This window comes from Watersipora subatra, chromosome 1 (assembly GCF_963576615.1).
Source record: "Watersipora subatra chromosome 1, tzWatSuba1.1, whole genome shotgun sequence".
Classification (NCBI taxonomy): Eukaryota; Metazoa; Bryozoa; class Gymnolaemata; order Cheilostomatida; family Watersiporidae; genus Watersipora; species Watersipora subatra.
Genome location: NC_088708.1, coordinates 36128667 through 36150468, shown reverse-complemented (window position 1 = coordinate 36150468; position 21802 = coordinate 36128667). Strand labels below are relative to the sequence as shown.

Genomic DNA, 21802 nt, shown 5'->3' with positions numbered 1-21802 from the left:
TCAAACGAGTGAATTTTGCAAGCTGTTTCTAATCTTAATACATCATAGTATTAGTTACCCAAGGTTCAACCACAGCAAACAATTTGATTCTGCAGCTGCAGTTTTTGAAAATTATGACAAACAACCATAGACCTATTAGCTATACTGTTAATTATACTATTAACTACAAGTATAGTGAATAGGTCTATGCAAACAACTGAGTCTTCAAGTGCATAGAATATTTGCTGAAATTTGAAATGTAGTGCTGGGGGTAGGTCGTAAGTTGTAGGTTGTAAGAGCTTTGGCTAAGAACAAAGCTTTATTCATTAAACTAGATATAAAAAGTAGATGGAAATGAGCAACATGATAACATTATGCAATCCACTAGCAAAATATGTCACTTGAGTTATAATACTTTAAATGAGTGATTGAGATCACCATTATGTACATCGATAGTGATAAGAAAGTATACTACATCGAGCTCCAATTTATATAACAATCAAGCACGAATGGAAAAGAAATGTCTTATTAAAAATCTATGCCTTTAGAGATCTTCGATTGCATCTGCTACATTTGTGTTACAAAAATGAAAATGGTGGTTTGTCAGTCATAAAAAAGGGGTTAATAATGCAATATACAACATTGGCCATACGCAGTGACAAATAAACCAGCAATACTTGTAGTAGCACCAATTGTCTACAATGTTAACTTATTGATTATGCATACAGTGACAAAAATGTTAGATTTTTCAAAAGCATTAGAGTGACTCATCCTTTGTAGGAGAAGCATCAGTGCCGACCTCAGTTACGTAGGCATCATTAATCTTTCCATTGTTTGAAGAACCAGATGCACTGAGGTCTTCTCCATTCGCTAAAAATGTTAACTATGTTTAACAAAAATTGATGTTTCAATAGCTGAACAGCTGAAGGCCTACAGTAAAAAGCATGCATAATGTATGTCATTTTGAAATAAAATGAAATAAAAAACAAATGTATAAGAAAAATTGTGATAGCTTAAAAAACTTAAAAGGGCTACTAAACAAACTTGCATTGACTAGCCATAATTATAGGAAGCTAGAGTTCTTATCTCCAAAGACTCTACGCTAGCATATCTTTAACCAGTTGGTCATTTCTAAATTGAAACTAACATCCTGCCACACAGTTGGATAGCAGTCTAATAGCTTTAGAACCTACAACTAGATAGCAGTCTAATAGCTTTAAAACCTACAACTAGATAGCAGTCTAATAGCTTTAGAACCTACAACTAGATAACACTCTAATAGCTTTAGAACCTACAACTAGATAACAGTCTAATAGCTTTAGAACCTACAACTAGATAACATTCTAATAGCTTTAGAACCTACAACTAGATAACAGTCTATTCCACCACCTTTACAGTCACCCCCTGAGTTCACATACATCACCCTTACAGTCACCCCCTGAGTTCACATAAACCACCCGCACAGTCACCACCTGAGTTCGCATACACCTACCTTACAGTCATCCTATGAGTTCACATACACCACCCTTACAGTCACCCCCTGAGTTCACATAAACCACCCTCACAGTCACCCCCTGAGTTCACATACATCACCCTTACAGTCACCCCCTGAGTTCACATACACCACCCTTACAATCACCCCCTGAGTTCACATACACCACCCTTACAGTCACCCCCTGAGTTCACATACATCACCCTTACAGTCACCCCCTGAGTTCACATACACCACCCTTACAGTCACCACCTGAGTTCGCATACACCTACCTTACAGTCATCCCCTGAGTTCACATGCACCACCCTTACAGTCACCCCTTGAGTTCACATAAACCACCCTCACAGTCACCCCCTGAGTTCACATACATCACCCTTACAGTCACCCCCTGAGTTCACATACACCACCCTTACAATCACCTCCTGAGTTCACATAAACCACCCTTACAGTCACCCCCTGAGTTCACATACACCACCCTTACAGTCACCACCTGAGTTCACATACACCACCCTTACAGTCACCCCCTGAGTTCACATACACCACCCTCACAGTCACCTCCTGAGTTCACATACACCGCCCTTACAGTCACACACCAGAGTAAACAAGATGCCATCACATGCCTGCGACCTCTTGGCAACACAATGAGTTGGTAATCAATCAGTTTTGTAATAAAAAGAACTGCTTCAAGCAGGCATAAATCAGATATGATCATACCATGACAACAGATCAAACCATGACAGGTGACAACAGGTGTTGAAAAATTGAAATGTGTCAAGTGATTTATTACAGATATAAGCATAAATGCAAAAAATATTAGTCGCTTGCCACTCACAACTTTTTGCCTTTTCTAGAACAAACGTCTTCAATTTAAAAGTGTACAGGCAGTTAGATAAAATTGACAGCGTAGCCATGTACGACTCCCATCGTCAGTCTGGTATCCACAGCTGCTTATTCAGCTCAATTACTTGTGACTTGGCATACGCACACTCGTAGCTAGCTTGAAATATAGTCATACCCCTACATACAATTGCCTCAACATGCGAAAAAATCGAGATATGAGCCGACTTTCTAGCAAGTTTCTTCCTTGAGATATGAGTATACAAGCAGGTTCTCAATGGCCACTCCATTGAGAACCTGCTTGTAAATAGCCAAGTATGAGACTCGATAGTCACTACACTAAATAGCCAAGTATGAGACTCGATAGCCACTACACTAAATAGCCAAGTATGAGACTCGATAGCCACTACACTAAATAGCCAAGTATGAGACTCGATAGTCACTACACTAAATAGCCAAGTATGAGACTCGATAGCCACTACACTAAATAGCCAAGTATGAGACTCGATAGCCACTACACTAAATAGCCAAGTATGAGACTCGATAGCCACTACACTAAATAGCCAAGTATGAGACTCGATAGCCACTACACTAAATAGCCAAGTATGAGACTCGATAGCCACTACACTAAATAGCCAAGTATGAGACTCGATAGCCACTACACTAAATAGCCAAGTATGAGACTCGATAGCCACTACACTAAATAGCCAAGTACGAGACTCGATAGCCACTACACTAAATAGCCAAGTATGAGACTCGATAGCCACTACACTAAATAGCCAAGTATGAGACTCGAATCAGTTTGAATCAGTTTGAAAAAGGTTGGCTAACATTTATAGTGACGCGAGGTAAAAGCACACAACTGGAAACAGATACTAAAAAACATGATGACAGAATTAGAGTAAGTCTAGTAAAAGATTAAAACTTAGCCTTAAGTATGTGTTCAGCAAGCTCAATTTATTCAAGTTAAATTCAAAGTTTCTATTATGTAGGATCATAAAAATTTAGTTACCAAACGCGTCGCTCCCAAGTCTCTCTCAGACGGCCGTTATCCGCAAAGTCTGTCTCAAAGGTAAAAACTCCATTGGGTAGTGTACATAGTGGTGTTACATTTTATTGCAGATAATAACAACTAAATGGGTATTTGTTACTTTGTTATTGTAGGTACTCAAGTATAACAACTAAATGGGTATTTGTTACTTTGTTATTGTAGGTACTCAAGTATAACAACTAAATGGGTATTTGTTACTTTATTCTTGTAGGTACTGGAGTATAACAACTAAATGGGTATTTGTTACTTTATTATTGTAGGTACTCAAGTATAACAACTAAATGGGTATTTGTTACTTTATTCTTGTAGGTACTCAAGTATAACAACTAAATAGGTATTTGTTACTTTATTCTTGTAGGTACTCAAGTATAACAACTAAATAGGTATTTGTTACTTTATTCTTGTAGGTACTCAAGTATAACAACTAAATAGGTATTTGTTACTTTATTCTTGTAGGTACTCAAGTATAACAACTAAATAGGTATTTGTTACTTTATTATTGTAGGTACTGGAGTATAACTAAACACTTTAATATCCTCTTTAGGCGGGTTTTAAATAATATGGTATCAGATTAATTTGTATTTAGTTATTTTATATAGGAAATAGTGCCTTGAGATGCGAGTAAATTGACATACGAGATCAGTCCTATAACGCATTAGGCTCGTATGTCGAGGTATGACTGAATGCTCACTTACTTGTACGTAACTTGACATACGCTCACTTACTTGTACGTAACTTGACATATGCTAAATTGTAAAGACACGAGCAGCAGCGCAAATGGTTCCAGTTGCCTTCTATCGTGCCTATTGTTGAGCCTTGCCGCTAGTTTTTAGCATGTGAAAGTAAAACTTGATGCCATAACATTCAACAATGTCTAACCTTGTGGGTTGGTGTTTCAACTTACCAAATGACATTCGAAGAGCTTCTTCAATACTGGCAGCAAGCTGGAGACCTTTGATGTCTGCATTGTGAAGCACAGTCGTGATCTCAGTCTACAAATATGTAGACTGAGATTATTTCGGAGGAGTAATTATAAAGGACAAATGGGCACGAGATGATTACGAGGGGATTATGAAGAGATGAAACGGACTGATGGGATTGGTTAAATATTCATCAATCCCAGATATTTGACAGCTTAATAGCAAATTCAAAGGAATCTATAGTACAGCTAAGTCACTTGAGCACCTTCATTAGGCCTCTCAATTATTTAATCTTAACGCGTGGAGATTAATTAGTTCTTTTATACGTCTGCTAGAGTTCTGATACTAGATATGCACTAGGACTAGATATGCACTAGGACTAGACATGCACTAGGACTAGATAAGCACTAGGATTAGACATGCACTAGGACTAGATATGCACTAGGACTAGATATGCACTAGGACTAGATAAGCACTAGGACTAGATATGCACTAGGACTAGATATGCACTAGGACTAGATATGCACTAGGACTAGATATGCACTAGGACTAGATAAGCACTAGGACTAGACATGTGCTAGGACTAGATATGCACTAGGACTAGATATGCACTAGGACTAGATATGCACTAGGACTAGACATGCACTAGGACTAGATATGCACTAGGACTAGATAAGCACTAGGACTAGATATGCACTAGGACTAGATATGCACTAGGACTAGATATGCACTAGGACTAGATATGCACTAGGACTAGATAAGCACTAGGACTAGATATGCACTAGGACTAGATATGCACTAGGACTAGATATGCACTAGGACTAGATAAGCACTAGGACTAGATATGCACTAGGACTAGATATGCACTAGGACTAGATATGCACTAGGACTAGATAAGCACTAGGACTAGATATGCACTAGGACTAGATATGCACTAGGACTAAATATGCACTAGGACTAGATAAGCACTAGGACTAGATATGCACTAGGACTAGACATGTGCTAGGACTAGATATGCACTAGGACTAGATATGCACTAGGACTAGATATGCACTAGGACTAGATATGCACTAGGACTAGATATGCACTAGGACTAGATATGCACTAGGACTAGATAAGCACTAGGACTAGATATGCACTAGGACTAGATATGCACTAGGACTAGATATGCACTAGGACTAGATATGCACTAGGACTAGATATGCACTAGGACTAGACATGCACTAGGACTAGACATGCACTAGGACTAGATAAGCACTAGGACTAGATATGCACTAGGACTAGATATGCACTAGGACTAGATATGCACTAGGACTAGATATGCACTAGGACTAGATATGCACTAGGACTAGATATGCACTAGGACTAGATATGCACTAGGACTAGATATGCTCTAGGACTAGATATGCACTAGGACTAGACATGCACTAGGACTAGACATGCACTAGGACTAGATATGCACTAGGACTAGACATGCACTAGGACTAGATATGCACTAGGACTAGACATGCACTAGGACTAGATGCGCGCTAAAACCGGACTTACGGATGCACATGCGATGACAAACTGTAGCTTGTGCTTATAGAAATATTCACAGACTTGTGTGACTCCTTGAACCATAGTATAGTCGCAGCCAGCAAAGTGACTAGCATCCAGTATCACAGCTGTGGCTGGTTTTTTATATGCTCCGTACTTCATAACTTTGTCTTTGATATATTCTATACCAGGAAATTTTAGTCCCTGGTTTGGTTCAATTATGACAGCTTCTCGGGTCGCCTAAATGAAAGACAAGCTATATTGTGAGACAGCACGAGGCACTTGTACAAGAAACAATTTGAATATTCAACAAGTGAAGGTGTCTTGCGAAAAAGACTTTGTATCAATGGCAGACAAGACAGGTCTCCATGATAAATGCTTGTACAGACCCAAATATGTCCTTCAAGAAGCAATACGTTCAATCGGTTGTGTCAAAACTGGTAGGATATTATGCCATCTCAAACTACCCTAAATATACTTATTTGCAATACATCTTTGCGTGGATTTCACTGCTATTGTCTAATTAAACATGACTTACATTAGACATGGACAAATACCTAGTCAAGTGGAATTATCAGCTTACACTAATTGTATCACCAACATTTGGAGCTCTATTTCCTGTCTCCACATCCACAGACTTCTCATATTTTATCGTAAGCTCAGGTCGAGACATCGGGTAGATAAGAATCAGAAGGGTAAGCCCGACTCCAGATAGAATTCCAACCTGCAGCAGATACAAACGATGTTTCATATAAATTACAAATTTGTATGTTCAAAACTAAAAATTTCCAATGCTCTCCTAAAAACGCTTTTTTCAAAGTTATTGTATTCAAGCAGTCAGACCAAGTTGAATGCTCAATGATACCATTTAAAGCGTCTCCTCAGCGTACGTAACCAACGCATCAGCATATGACATGGCAGAGCTTATTGATTGAGATGATTGCCCAGCATCGCAAAATCGACTAGAGAACACCTACCTCGATATTGATGAAGATGCAGAGAAAAAAAGTGAGTGTCAGTGGCAAGAGGTCAAGCTCTACAAGAAACAATGCAAATCGTGTCAAGTTTTTTCATTTAAAGAATAAACTACGAGCAGTATACTTAGTAATCTAGAAATACTCTATCAACATCAGGGATAGTCTATCGTTTTGATGCCTCACCTGCAGATTCATTAAAGAAATACCATCGTAAATGTAAACCGTTTTTCACATACGTTGAAGTATCAAGACCGCTTTAACCAGTGAAATACTATTAGTCAGATATAGTTATTAATTATTTCGATAGTGTTGCATTCAAAGTTTTAAAAAGAAAACCAACAAGCTCTGAGTTGGAAAATGGACCTCGATACGAACAGAAACAACGAAAGAATTAATTGTTATTTGTGTAACAGAGTCATTGTCACCATTTTGTGGACACTTCTCTACTGATCACTTTCTATTATGGGTTTTTAACTCTTTCACTACCGTAAGCTGATGTATCAGCTTTCGTGGTAATAGAAGTACAGACCGTAAGCCGACGTATCAGCTTATTAATAGGGTTTCACTTTTCTTTTCATTATGAAGCTTACACATTAGCTAGACCAGCCAAATTTTGTCTCCAACAAGAAAACCTTGTTGCCAATCACATGCAACCAATCGAAAATCTTTTTGATAAGCAATTCCATTTCTAATCATTTTTCAAAACGGGAAAACCAAATCGCCATCGTCATGGCAATAATAAACTCACCACGTTCTTTCAACACAAAAGGAGCATCAAAAATTCTGCGAGAGTGGGATTCACTAAACAATTTTATACTTATCTTGTAGTGAATTTTGTTCTGAATAAGATGCATTTTACAGTAAAACAATAACTGCATTTATTCTCGAGATATCCGTTTGAATTAATTTGGTCACAACAGCAAAGTTAATGCGGTAGTGAAAGGGTTAAATATCAAAGAATGTCAAAGTGGCAGCCGAATAGAGGTGGGGTTCAATTAAAGGTGGCGTTCAATTAACCCTTTCGCGGGCAGAGTGACGCTTTTGTCGCTTTGCGATACGGCTGCTAATGGGCAGTGCGACATTTTTGTCGTTTCGGTAACGTATTTTATTATTGCAGTTTCTGGTTAGCTAAATGCCGTTTTTTGTTTACTTTTTTTACCAATAGCAAGCTACGATATAGTAGTTTCGGCTAGCCTCAAAAATTGACTTAAGGTTGAAAAAAACGATCGTTTTTAGCAGTGAGGAATAAATAAACTTTCGAAAAAAATTAGAAAATTGTTCTAAAGAATTTATCAACTTTTATTTTTCTTGCTTCGGTTTTAGCTTTTATTTACCAAATTTTTTGAGAGTTTGACTTTAGTTTACCGTCATGGCGACTTCTAAAAGAACCTCCCGAGATTATTCTAATAAAGCAAGTACTAGTACCGAAATTACTAAGAGATTAAGAGCTGACAGTGACTTTTTAGATTTAGCAGCAAGAGATGACAGTGAATCAGGTTTGAATTGTGATTGGAATGACTTTACATCTGGAAGTGACACTGATGAAAAGGCTGGTAGAAGTAATGATGAGGATGTGAGTAGGAGTGATGCCAGTGCCTGGAAGAATATAACCAACATAAACAGAGATAAATCTCCTACAATTCAGCAGTTTATAGCAGTGACAGGCCCAATATTTACTCCAGTAGATGCTCAACCAGTAGAGTATTTTGAAAAGTTTTTTGAGCCTGTCAATCCAGGAAGTACATTTTTGTGGGAGCTCTTTGTTACACGAATAAGTACATGGTGCAAAGACTGTGATGTGGGCCTTTGTAAAGGAGAATGCTTTCGAAAATATCATTCGTAAATAGACAATTATTATGAAAAGCATATATTTTATGTTATACATTTTTATTTGTTTATAATATATATATATATATATATGCCTATGGACATATACATGTATACATATGTACCTTTAAACATAGATATATGCACATAATAACACACAGAAAAGTGTATGAACCTTTTAAAAAAAATTGAATTTTTTGGAAAATTAATTCGCCCATTCTGATTTAGTTTCAAAAATTCGCCCGCGAAAGGGTTAAAGGTGGCGTTCAAATAAGGGTTTTACGATAACTATATTGCCAGCAAGAAAAAGAGCTGCAGTAATAAATTTCTTTGCCAGTTAAATTATTATTCTGCCTTCTGTCTCCTTCATTTACATTTGTGTCATGTGCAGAGCTCAAGTACAAGTTGCAACAAAGGTGATGGAAAATCCTATAGAGAATCGACAGCCAATAGCACAGGCTCATGGACACTATGTCCATTGTCTTATTTTTCTTTGCATTTAATGAATGGGTCTGATAAGCGGCATCAACATAACTTACTTTTTACTTTGAAGAGTCTAGGAATGAGCTCGTACTCAAACATAGGAAGGACGGCGCAGATGATGACGGCAGCAAGCGCTGTTTGAGGAATGTAGGAAAAGTAGGGAGTGAGGACAGCGAGAGCAAGGATGACTACAAGGCCAGTCCAAATCCCGCCAGCTGGAGTAGTTACACCACTTTGAGAATTTATCGCTGTTCTATAAACACAAATGTTACCCGATTAAGACATTCATCTCATTAAGACACAATCACTCACGGAGCTGATACTGGGCTTTCATTAGGGGCTGATACTGGGCCTTCATTCGGAGCTGATACCGGGCCTTCATTAGGAGCTGATACTGGGCCTTCATTAGGAGCTGATACTGGGCTTTCATTAGGAGCTGATACTGGGCCTTCATTAGGAGCTGATATTGGGCTTTCATTAAGAGCTATCGCTATACAAATGTTTTATTAATGTCAAATTAAACATTGCAATGCTCTGAAAGACAGACAGAGACAGACAAAGAGAAAGAGAGGTCTTCCAAAAAATCGGCTTGAACCGAGTGCTTCTACAGAAATTTCACATATATGCAAATACGAATAAGTGAAATGCGTGTTACCGAGAAAAGCTGCCTGTGATTGGGTAGGAGTGGAAAAAGCTGCTGATGGTGTTGCTCGCACCAATGGCGATGAGTTCCTGGTTAGGATCAATCTGGTATTCATTCTTTCGAGCAAAAGCTTTGGCTATGGCGATGCTCTCTAGCAGGCCGATCAGCGTAACAACGATAAAACCCTCACCAATGTCCTGCAGAACAATGGCAGTGCTCACAAAACAGCGACATACTGCGAGTGCAGCTAGTACAAACCAAACCTCACAAGTAGTCAGTAGTCGCCAGATGAATCTTCTAATGTATTAAAATATATTCTGTACATGATGGAACTAGATGCAAAAGGAGGTATAATCCAACGGCAACTTTAAATGTACGAGTTGCTGTAGCGCCCACAACTAATTCTGGCCTCAATAGCGCAATGCATTTCATGTACTCTCATGTTTGCTCGTTAAACATAAATTAATAATCAACTGCAAAGAGAGAGTATTTAGCAAAGAGAGAGTAGTTAGCGGAGAGACAGCGGAGAGTCAAACTAACTTACCGAAAACACATCAGCTGGCGACTTTACGATTGTCACATTAGTAGAATTGTTAGAGACATCAATATAAAACTGAGGAGCCTGAGGAAGTGGGATACCACTATCCACTTTGTCAGTCAGGGTAAGAAAGCTCCCATCAGGTAGGTTGTCATACCCATAAACGTCTACCATGATGGCAGCAAAGATTGCACAGATGAGGACAACTACGGCGTTCCTAGCTGTAACAAAGGAGAGCTTGTGAGAGGACAACTACTGCATTCTTAGGTGTAATAATGGAGAGCTTGTGAGAGACTTTGTAATAAAGGACAGCTTGTGAGAAACTGATTCTCTATATGTGGTCTATATCTACCTGTGTACCCAATCCACTATATCTACCTGTGCAAACAATCCACTATATCTACCTGTGCAAACAATCCACTATATCTACCTGTGCACACAATCCACTATATCTACCTGTGCAAACAATCCACTATATCTACCCGTGCACCCAATCCACTATATCTACCCGTGCACCCAATCCACTATATCTACCTGTGCACACAATCCACTATATCTACCTGTGCACACAATCCACTATATCTACCTGTGCACACAATCCACAAGATCTACCAGTGAACACAATCCACTATATCTACCTGTGCACACAATCCATACGGTCTTGTACATGGCTGACTTCCATTTTTTACTTTCTGTTTGGAGTTTCTTGTCAACGTGCTCTTTGAGAATTTTCATGCAGACGAGGGAGATCATGCATATGATACCCATGGTCATGTCCCACAAACTACCATCAAAGTAAAACCACTAAATGTAGACAACAACACCTGATGCATAGATGCAAAGCGGAAAAGTATGCAGATAGAGAGTGTACAGTCATATATTCTACAAGAGTGTATAGTAGGTTTATTGAATATTCTTATTAAATTATACCACAACAGAGCAGTATGAATAATAATCTTGAAATGAAGTCTGCGAAATGCAATGTGACATGAAGCAATGATAATCAGTTATCTCTATAATATTTAGTCTATGATTATTTTCAGCATAATCAGAACTCTAACAATAAGCTTTCAGTTCAATTCCGACTGAAAAAAGTTTGGCCACAAGCAAACAGGAATAGTATAGAAAGCTGTATATAACAAACTAAGAGAGTTGTCTACTTCCTGTTAACAGACTGAGTGTATAGTAAGCTGTATGGAACAAAAACTGAGAGAGTTGTCTACTTCCTGTTAACAGACTGGGAGTGTATAGTAAGCTGTATGTAACAAACTGAGAGAGTTATCTACTTCCTGTTAACAGACTGTGAGTGTATAGTAAGCTGTATGTAACAAACTGAGAGAGTTGTCTACTTCCTGTTAACAGACTGGGAGTGTATAGTAAGCTGTATGTAACAAACTGAGTGAGTTGTCTACTTCCTGTTAACAGACTGGGAGTGTATAGTAAGCTGTATATAACAAACTGAGAGAGTTGTCTACTTCCTGTTAACAGACTGGGAGTGTATAGTTAGCTGTATGTAACAAACTGAGAGAGTTGTCTACATTTGCATAACTCGGTTATACCTACTTTGTTTCAGGAAGTTGTATAAACGTCTGCCTCACTTGCGGTACGAATGCACGAGGTATGTTTTTAAGCCCTAGCCAGCTCTGCAAGAGGATAAGCAAGTTTGACAAAAGATTCATAAGTGATGAGCTGACAAGACAGCGACAAAAACGCTAAATGACAAATATTTGGTGACAATTAGCAATAGACTTGCTAGCTGCTGACCTTGACCTGGCTGAAGCCTATAATGATGGCAGCTGAGCAGGTGAATCCGCTAATGACCGGAAAGGATATAAACTGAACCACAAAGCCTGCAAAAGAGAGAATGCTAAGTGATGAGTTGAAACGAGTAACAAGGCAGGATGATCGTGACAGGTCTAGTCTTGATGGAATCGCAACCTAGCTCTAGTTTTAAGTTCTGGTGGCATACTACAACTTAGCCTTAGGACTAAGCAACTCTAACTCTATCCCAAACAAAAGTGCAATGAATAAAATACTGCTGGCAGTCACTGACCAACGATTGAGACACTTCCGGAATGGAAGGTGTCTCGGATCTCAACCTCTTTCATAATAGTTGTGAAGACAGGTGAGTAGTGGCACAAAAAGTACTACTGTACCTAGGTTGAGAAAGCCCATGAGTATCTGCGCGAGGCCACATATTAACGTGAGTATGATGGCATAGGCGGCATGGGTATCTTTAGATGGAGCACGCTCGGATGCAAACTCAGCGACGAGAAGAGACATGATAGCCGTGGGTCCCATTGTTATATCCTTGGATGTACCGAGAAAGCAGTAGATGAAGCCTCCCATAAAGGCCGAGTAGAGCCCGTACTGAAAAGATAAGAATAAGGCGTTGCATATGGCACTCACCACTACATATTAATGTGTGAAACAAGTATTTACTAGAAAAGAGATAAGATTGAGCCAACTAAGTCAGCTCAACCTCACCATTTCTCAAGGACAAGGAAAGGCCTTTCAAAATCTTCACAATTCTTATCTCAAAATGGATTTTCACGAATTTGTCACTGACAAGCTCTAATCAGTACAAATTCTTTCAACAAAAACTTTCCAAGTGATCAATTGCGGCGCGTGCCTAGCTAAGCTGAACCGATATTACTGACCACAAAAATTTGTATGCATCAACATAAAAACAAACATATTACGTTACTGATAGTTCAAAGGTTCAAAGGCATTGCATGGTAGCCAATAGGCATTATTCAGCAGAAATAACTGTTGTGTGCTACTGCACGTTCAACTGTTTGGTCAGGATGTTGCAAAACTGAATTATAGGCAGCGGGTCGAGCGAACAGAATGAAACATAAATGTTTTATTAGGATAAGAAGTTGGCGGGTCTGCTTGAGCATTCTTTAGTCAGATCATTAACACAGTTATATAGTTGAAATAACTCCATAAATACTCGGATCATTAACACAGTTATATAGTGGAAATAACTCCATAAATACTCGGATCAGTAACACGGTTATATAGTGGAAATAACTCCATAAATACTCGGTGTGTTAAAATAAGTGAATGAGTTGAGAAAGAAAGCTGGAGCGTACCTGAGGAGGCAGCTCGGCTATCTGTGCATAGGCCATACCCTGTGGTATTACTGTCAGACCAACCGTCAAACCAGCGACAAGATCTCCTATGAAATTCTTTAGTCTAAAGAAAACAAAACGTATTTAACTGCTTTCATCTGCGAGATAAATCGGAATTATACGTACGAAGTTACCTTCCCACCTAGACAGCCTTGGCTCCCTTTCCTGGATGGTAGTGGAGACTAGACAGCCTTGTTGCTGTAAAGAAGAGAGTAGCTAAAGCTAGATGTCTTCCTGTCTCCACTCTTAAACACTCACCTGTACTTGGGTGCCCATTTGATAAAAGGAAACTTTCTCTTCACATTATTGATGGACCAGAAATCCTGACAGTAGCGAGCCAGAGGGTTTGACGGACTGCATAAAGCATCTTTTCCATTTTCCCAATACTTTTCTAAAATGATTATTGAGTTTTTTTTTAATGTTAGTGAGAAAGATTGCATATTGGAATAAAAATTGCAACACACCAACATGCAGGATGAAGTTTTGAGAAACAGAAAAACTAGCAGTCCGACAACTCCATCTAAAGAAAATGTGAACATTAAGACCTAGGTCGCTACTTTTTCTCCTTAATTCCTTGATAAAAACTCAACATTCTCGTTGCGCAGTTACTACTGCAATTGCCCTTGCCAGATATCGAAAATGTTGCACGAGGAGACTTGATCAAACGTTCTTATTCCACGCCACAGGTATGCTACATGTCCACAGGTATGCTACATGTCCACAGGTATGCTACATGTCCACAGGTATGCTACATGTCCTAGGGTGAACAAACAGCAAACAAAAGCTAAACACTGGCTCAAAGCAAAAAACCAGTTGAATGGAAACCTCTCACTGATTTAGTCTGGTTTACGTCAAGAAGCAAGTTTTACGTAAATGGACAGAGGCGTAAATCCAATGATCAAATATGAATCTTGAGCACGCAGAGCAGTATCACATGACGTCAGCAACAAGCTATAGCGAGCGAAATAGCGCAGGAGCAGCAGCTCCGGAAAGTTACAGGAAGTTACATATGTTAACAAAACACATGAACATGGAGAGAATTAAAAACAATATGAAACGAGCAGAAGATAAAAATTTGTTTGCAACTGATTTTAAAATATTTTGGTAAAACAACATATAAGTAAATCTTAGGATCCAGCATTTCAACCTCAAATTAATTCATTCAAAAATGTAATAAGCACTTTGGGCATGAATAGTGTATAGCAGCAGACATGTTATATTTAAAGCTTATCAGGAATTTATGTATAAAACTAAGACATTGCTCGGTTAAGCCTAAACTTCATGAAACCTACCGATGCTCTCGCAAGTGGAAGTCATAGCAGATGTACCTTCTTCCTTTGTGCTATTACTCTCTTCGATGGCCTTGTAGCTTGTTGATGGTCCGTCGTCGCATAATCTCCTACGCTCCTCTTCTGTTCCATTTATATGGGCCATTGTTCCTTCGCTCCGCACAATGTCTCGTTCCTATTGGCTGAGCAATGTACCAACAATAAAACACGCGCATACTACGAAAGACCCACAATCATTCCTATACTTCAGGCACAAAACCAAATTCGTCGAAACGAAGCATTCCAGAATTAAGATTTACGTAAATCCCTAATTATTTGCTAGATTACGGACAGATAAGCCACTGAGAGTTTTGTTATGCATATGAAAGCTTCCCACAGCACATGGTCACATGGTGTTACAACAGAATTAGCATTTCATTCTTACTATTCTTATAGGTTGATCAGTCACTTGGAACTTGACATACATTTTTAACAAACTAAATATCAGACAGTATAGAAAAAACTGAAGAAATGTTAGAAATAGGTAGAGGAAACCTCTAAAGTATATAGGAGATATTTGTACACAGTGCTAGATACGCGTGTATCTCTATTAAAAGGGGGCAGGTAGAGCAACACAGACTGGCCTATATGTATTACGGGTGATTGGGACAATGTTGTGCCATCAGAAGCATAAATATTAGTCATCAAAGAAGAGGTGTGAAAGCGTGACAAACATGCTCGACTATTAACAACCGTAAACATTGGCTTTTGCAATTCCTATTTGTTCAGGTTGCTTAGCACAAGAAATACAGCTCATATATACAAGATGAGCTGGTGGATAACAGAACACAAATATTTCTTCAGGTAAAACACCTATATGCAAAGTGGAATGTATGTCTATACAAACGCATATGTTGAGGCATTTTGAGTATCAATGGTTAGGAATCATGTAAAACTATAATTGCGGATTATCCAGGAATCCAGAAAGACAAACAGGCTCCCATATTATCATCAATCTTATGGCTAGCCACTTAGTAATTACATGTACATGTTGAGGCATTTTGGGCTTGTACATGTATCAGTCATAACATTAATGGCGTCTGATGTTGTGATTCGAATATTGAACATAAACTGCAGTTCCTCTGAGCATTTGATTGAGGTATCCTCTGCCTTTCAATGGTATTCACTCGCTGCAGCAATCCTAGCTGTAAGATTTCCTCACTACTGTCGCTGTGGATTGAGCGCAAGATCTATTGTTCATCATCACACAGAGTTCCGAGATTATTAAATCTGTGGTAGGTGTCAATCAGAGTGATTGCAAGCTTAAGGAATGCCTCTATCCGCTGATAGTTGATAAGGATTAGTGAGAAGAGATCCAGCTACACACCATGTTGCCAGGGCAAAGCTTTCCACCACTCATAGTTGTTTTTGGGACACCTACTTTTAATTATTTGACCCTATTCATGGAGTTCTAGTACAGTAGCAGGCGGCCATCTACTCACAAATATCTCATCAAACCATTTTTATACATGATCAACCAAAATAAGGATGTTATAAAAACGAGAGCGACCTGTTAATCAAGGAGCTAGCAATGTTATAAACACGAGAGCGACCTGTTAATCAAGGAGCTAGCAATGTTATAAACACGAGGACGACCTGTTAATCAAGGAGCTAGCAATGTTATAAACACGAGAGCGACCTGTTAATCAAGGAGCTAGCAATGTTATAAACACGAGAACGACCTGTTAATCAAGGAGCTAGCAATGTTATAAACACGAGAGCGACCTGTTAATCAAGGAGCTAGCAATGTTATAAACATGAGAACGACCTGTTAATCAAGGAGCTAGCAAGGTCAGGCAGAGTATTTGATAAGAACAGGTTGGATAGTTTTTTTCCATATTTTCTCAAGATATATTGCAGGGAGACAGCAGTGATCCAATCGTTGTGAAAAGGATAACAGTCTCCCTTAAAGGTCACGTTTAAAGGTCACATTTAATGGGCCGACTTAATATCATAACTCTTAGGCTAGAACTTTGCATTTTATTGAACTTGAAAAAACTTAGTCAAAATGAGCCGTTTATTATTTTTATTACTGATAGTATAACTAGAGCTAAATTGCTTTATTTTAATGAGTATGAAATGGCTAATTAAATATAATAAAATAAACTTAGGCTATTTGCTTACACCACAATTGGAATATTTGTAAACCCACATTCTGTATCAGGCTGGCATCCACATGCAACTGCACTATGCATCTGATGGTTTACTTAGTGAGCATTTCTAATTTCTAGCATGAAGTTGTTAAGTATTTATTCAAAGAGCACAATTTTAGGTTATGGCAAGCCATCAAAAATCAATGAAGAAATATCTAAGGACAGTTTATTTCAAGATCTTCTGCTTGGGCAAATTGGCCTGCATCTCCCTATCCTTCCTTTAATGGGCCCGCATCCCTCTATCCTTCCTTTAATTGGCCCGCATCCCCCTATCCTTCCTTTAATTGGCCCGCATCCCCCTATCCTTCCTTTAATTGGCCCGCATCCCCTATCCTTCCTTTAATTTTTATGCTGTAATCATATGGATTTTAAAAACCACTTTTCTACAATAAAATTTTCCCTACTAATAAATTATCTACATCTGTTCAAAAACTTTCATCTGAGTCACGTCAAACTCAGTTCGCTCATGTGTAACATATTGTCATCTCAGGGCAACAAACCAAGCTGAGCATTTGCATCAGATTACAATTAAAGGCGCGTAAGAAATACATAAATGGCTCAAGCATGATGGGCGGCTAAGTTTAGCCTATCCTGCATGCCATCCATTAATTATTAGGTATTGAAATATAGATCACACAAGTCACTGTCCTGAATTGCAAACCCATATCACAAATCTTACATAAAGCCACCAGGAAGAATCAAGGATACCACAATGCAGTTTCACAAGTAAAAACTAAACTGATTATTCTAATTATACCTGCAGCAGACAGTGTTCTCATGATGCAATGCTGGCAACTACAGTAGTTGATGAACACAATGCCATTCAAGCTCTAACTGCTTAACTTGATCAAAAGTTTAGGAAGATACGTATTCTGGTTTGATACTAGCATCCCATCTACTCCAAAGATATTTCCTCAATATCGCAGCCCTATTGCTGGATAACTATTTGATAAACACTTATAAAACTGTGTGTGATGCGTATTAACACTGAGCTGTGAAGGTGGCAGCCACAAAATTCGAAAGAATGAATGGATGACCAATTGTATTAAACACCTGCACGGTCACCTAAATATTTCATGCAAACAAACAACTTGTGTAATTTGTTGTTAAAAAGGCACATTAACTAGCTAGCCTTAATGCGGACTATTTGCCACAAGCTTACCTTCAACCCAGTACCTCAGGTCTAATTGAAAGGCCTACTACTAACTGCAGATGGACTCTTCTTCCTCACCCTATCAGCAAACTTGTGATAAAAAGATAAACATCAAGAGATCAATGTCCCGTCACTAACAACCAGACAAAAGATAGTGTGTGTACATGTGTATTTGATACTGCGCGTGTCTCTACAGAGAGCATGAACTATTCAAAAACAAAGAGTGTACAGTTTATTTCGCAGTTAAAAAACAAACTTTTTTTGAAGATTTTTAGAGACAAGTAAAAAATAGGTCTGCTATTAACAAAAACCACCTGAACATCTACTGAACATTAACAAACCTATTCACGGACTCCTTCAGTTTACTAATAACAGATGCAGGATCATCGCTTCTTACAACAGCGCTGCCAGAGACAATCATGTTGGCGCCGGCGCTCGCACACTCATCAATGTTAGCTGGCGATACTCCGCCATCAACTTCAATATCTAAATGTAAATACTTCTCTCTCACCGCCTTCACCTTTGGCAGCATGTCAGCCATAAAGCTTTGTCCACCAAAGCCAGGTTCCACAGTCATAATGAGAACCATATCCACATCTTGTAAATAAGGAAATATGACACTGACATCAGTCTTTGGTTTGACTGCTATGCCAGCTTTCATCCCCGCTTCTTTAATTTTACGAATGACATCTCCAGCTCCACTATCTCCTACGGTTTCAATATGAAATGTGTACTGCTCAGCCCCAGCACCTGCCATCTCTTCGATCCACCGAGTCGGTTTCGCCACCATCATATGCATGTCAAAGAATACGTCCTTGAACTTGGGCTTTAGCGCAGCCACAACGGGATGACCAAAGGTGAGGTTAGGCACAAAATGTCCATCCATGACATCGAGGTGGAGGTAGTCAGCTCCACTCTTCATCATTTTCTCACATTCATCAGCAAGTCTTGATAGGTCAGAGTTGAGTATGGAAGGACCTATCTTGGCTTGTAATGTTTCCGAGGTATTCATGTCTAAAGAGGAAGGAAAGTGGGTCCTGCGCGCTATAACAACTAAGAAGGGAAAAAGGAGTGTTCCAACTCACCTCAATGCAGACAAGTCTGATTGTCTGAGACAACTGCCTTACAATCAACCACCCAGCCCTAGCCTACAAAAAGTGCGTAATACCTATCTGACCAGGGATGTATGAAACTGATTTAAGAAAGGTATACAAACACAAATATATTTACACCTACGCATACGAAGTAGAATCTCTTCTGATACATTGAAATCATTATAGAATTGTAGCAAATAGTTATGAACAGAATAAATTTTAACTTGCTTAAAAAATATAATAAACATTTCAAGTAGTCAGATATAACATTAAGACAAATTATATCAAATTAATTGAAAAGTTATATATATAAAAACTTGAGTTATATGTACAAAGTAAATTAATAAAGCAACAACAAGTAAAAAGGTTTTTATTATCACGCTACTAAAAGGTGTCTGAGCCTGCACTTTCACTAACATGAACAAAAAGTTCATGTTAGTGAAAGTGGAGGTCAGCAATGCATAGCTTGTGTGATACATTGAGTGATAAGAATATGCAGCGTAGCTTCCTCTTATTTACCCTATACAATCGATTCTCGCTATACGATTTTAATTCGTTCCAGTGTTGGCATCGTAAGGCAAAAATTCCATAGAAAAGGGTATACAAACCCATAGTAAATATCTAATGAAACACACATCATCAAAATGGTAACAATCATACAAATTTCGTATACAGTATAACCTCAGTTCTCTAACACAATCCGTTCCAGAAGGTTGTTCGAAAACCAAGTTGTTCGAGATCTGAAACAAGTTTTCCCATTAGAATTAATGTATGTATGTTTTAATCCGTTCCAAGTCAATTTAACAACTTCGGTAAAGTATTTTTTAACATTTTACACCATAAACTGTACTGTATAATGCATACTATAAATAAAAACGCGGAGGTATAGATCGTGTTTAACTTTAATAAAAGATTTTCTATCTATGATGATGAAAAAATAAAACACAAAGTTAACATTTTGTATGCTTTGCTCTTAAAACATTAAAAACATCAAAAGTTAAGATACAATACCAAAAATTGCAGAAATCAATAATGAAACAGCAAAAAGATGCAACAGATCAGTTACATATAAAATTGTGTGAAACAGAAAATAGAACCAGCAGTGGCACGTTTACTTCATATCTTGGAAGAAGAATCCTCCAAAACAATTTAGGGTGACTCGACTGGAGGAGTTGTGTCCATAGAAAATCTCTTCGGTAGAAGCTATGCCCTCCCAGATGGCTCCTTCTTTTTGTAAAGTATTTAAGACGCGAAACTTCTCCCTTTGTTTGAGAACTTTTCGAATGTGGCTCATAACAACATCGTTAAACGTATAAACATGCTGTTTCCGAAGCTGTTCCGAACGTTTAATGCAAATGCGCTTGCTCCGGTTTGGTCGAGAACCGAATTTATGGTCGAGATCTGAGGCCAACAAATCCAAAATTTTTTGGTCGAAAACCGAGTTCGTCGAGAACCGAAGCGTTCGAGAACCGAGGTTCCGATGTACCTATTAAAAATTAGTAACAAAATAATATGTTAACTACATGTATAGTTACCTTCAGTAACTTTAGTGTATTCAGTGTATTTAGTGGTTGTGATCCGCAATAAAATGTAACATTGCAATGCACTATGTGTGGTACGTACCGTAGGGAGTACTTACTTTCGAGTCAAACATATAACATAAACGTGGTATTTAACTTAAATGAATTTAGCTTACTAAACACATACTTAAAGCTAAGTTTTAGCATTTATTTTTAACTATTTTATTAAACTTCAGTGTTTCAGCTATAATTTTTTATTTTTTCTTAAAAACAGTAGTTTCAAAAAAATTCCGATATTGTAGGTTGAAACTTGGTACTTCAAACGTTGATACATTTGTACAAATCTCATGGCGTTTGTCAAAAGAGTTGTAGGCAAAGGTAGTTGTAAGTTTGACTATATGTACGTTACGATATCTGATGTACATGTATGAATGTGACTATATGATATCTGAGATACATGTATGACTGTGACTATATGATATCTAAGATACATGTATGACTGTGACTATACGATATCTGAGATATATGTATGACTGTGACTATACTATATCCGAGATACATGATGACTGCGACTATACTATATCTGAGATACATGTATGGCTGTTAACAAGTATATTAGCTGCTAAAACTAACATACTTTTTTTAAGAATTTAAAAACTTACCTTCAGAGAAGTTCAACAGAACAAAATCGCTGAATGTTGCCCCAGTGTTTGCCTGAAACAAAAATCAGAAAGTGAACAATTGGTAGAGTGCCCATTGAGGCTTGTCACCTTTGAAAGAGGCCAGCAGAAGGTATTGGGCAGAACTTGTTACTTGAGAATAACTTTACAAGACTTAAAAAGCCGAGTGACATGTCAACTAGGCACCCAAATAAGCTTGAGGTGGCTCAATTTCATATAACATTAAATCGGTTGTGACAAGCATTGGCGAACCAGGAAATATTGTTTTGCCTGACATCCAACAGGCAGGGTAAGTCTTTACTATGATCGAGTGCATATTTGCAGGTCAATTCATCAGCTTTGATTCTACACACTGTATGCGAGCAGCACATGGTGCTTGCTTTGCTTAAGTAGGTCAACATTCAAATCAGATTGTGGAGCTAGTTCGCAATCAAGGAACTCCATCACACAGAAT

The 21802-nt window shown here is 38.3% G+C and overlaps 2 protein-coding genes across 2 annotated transcripts; both read right to left on the bottom strand.

Annotated features, from left to right (window-relative positions):
- Positions 1–279: 279 nt before the first annotated feature.
- On the bottom strand, positions 280–21382 carry LOC137385713 (sodium-independent sulfate anion transporter-like). Its single transcript, XM_068072246.1, has 17 exons — positions 21331–21382; positions 19140–19202; positions 14713–14891; positions 13679–13811; positions 13382–13484; positions 12440–12653; positions 12048–12133; positions 11847–11926; positions 10922–11067; positions 10290–10504; positions 9758–9942; positions 9159–9355; positions 6793–6851; positions 6399–6539; positions 5825–6055; positions 4264–4351; positions 280–849 (listed from the first exon to the last, which is right to left on the bottom strand). Exons 3-17 carry the CDS (start codon positions 14852–14854, stop codon positions 737–739), a joined length of 2133 nt encoding a protein of 710 aa, XP_067928347.1. The 5' UTR covers positions 14855–14891; positions 19140–19202; positions 21331–21382; the 3' UTR covers positions 280–736.
- Positions 18377–19066, bottom strand: LOC137387086 (ribulose-phosphate 3-epimerase-like). Its single transcript, XM_068073383.1, has one exon. It carries the CDS (start codon positions 19064–19066, stop codon positions 18377–18379), a length of 690 nt encoding a protein of 229 aa, XP_067929484.1.
- Positions 21383–21802: the final 420 nt, after the last annotated feature.

Bases quoted from the DNA above. Each gene is read 5' to 3' on its own strand.
- LOC137385713 (XM_068072246.1), bottom strand. From the start codon at position 14,854: ATGGCCCATATAAATGGAACAGAAGAGGAGCGTAGGAGATTATGCGAC. The intron at 13,485-13,678 runs GTGAGTGTTTAA...TGTTTTCTTTAG, and splicing joins AAATGGGCACCCAAGTACAG to ACTAAAGAATTTCATAGGAG. The intron at 11,068-11,846 runs GTAGGTATAACC...CTTTGATGGTAG, and splicing joins ATACAACTTCCTGAAACAAA to TTTGTGGGACATGACCATGG.
- LOC137387086 (XM_068073383.1), bottom strand. From the start codon at position 19,066: ATGAATACCTCGGAAACATTACAAGCCAAGATAGGTCCTTCCATACTC.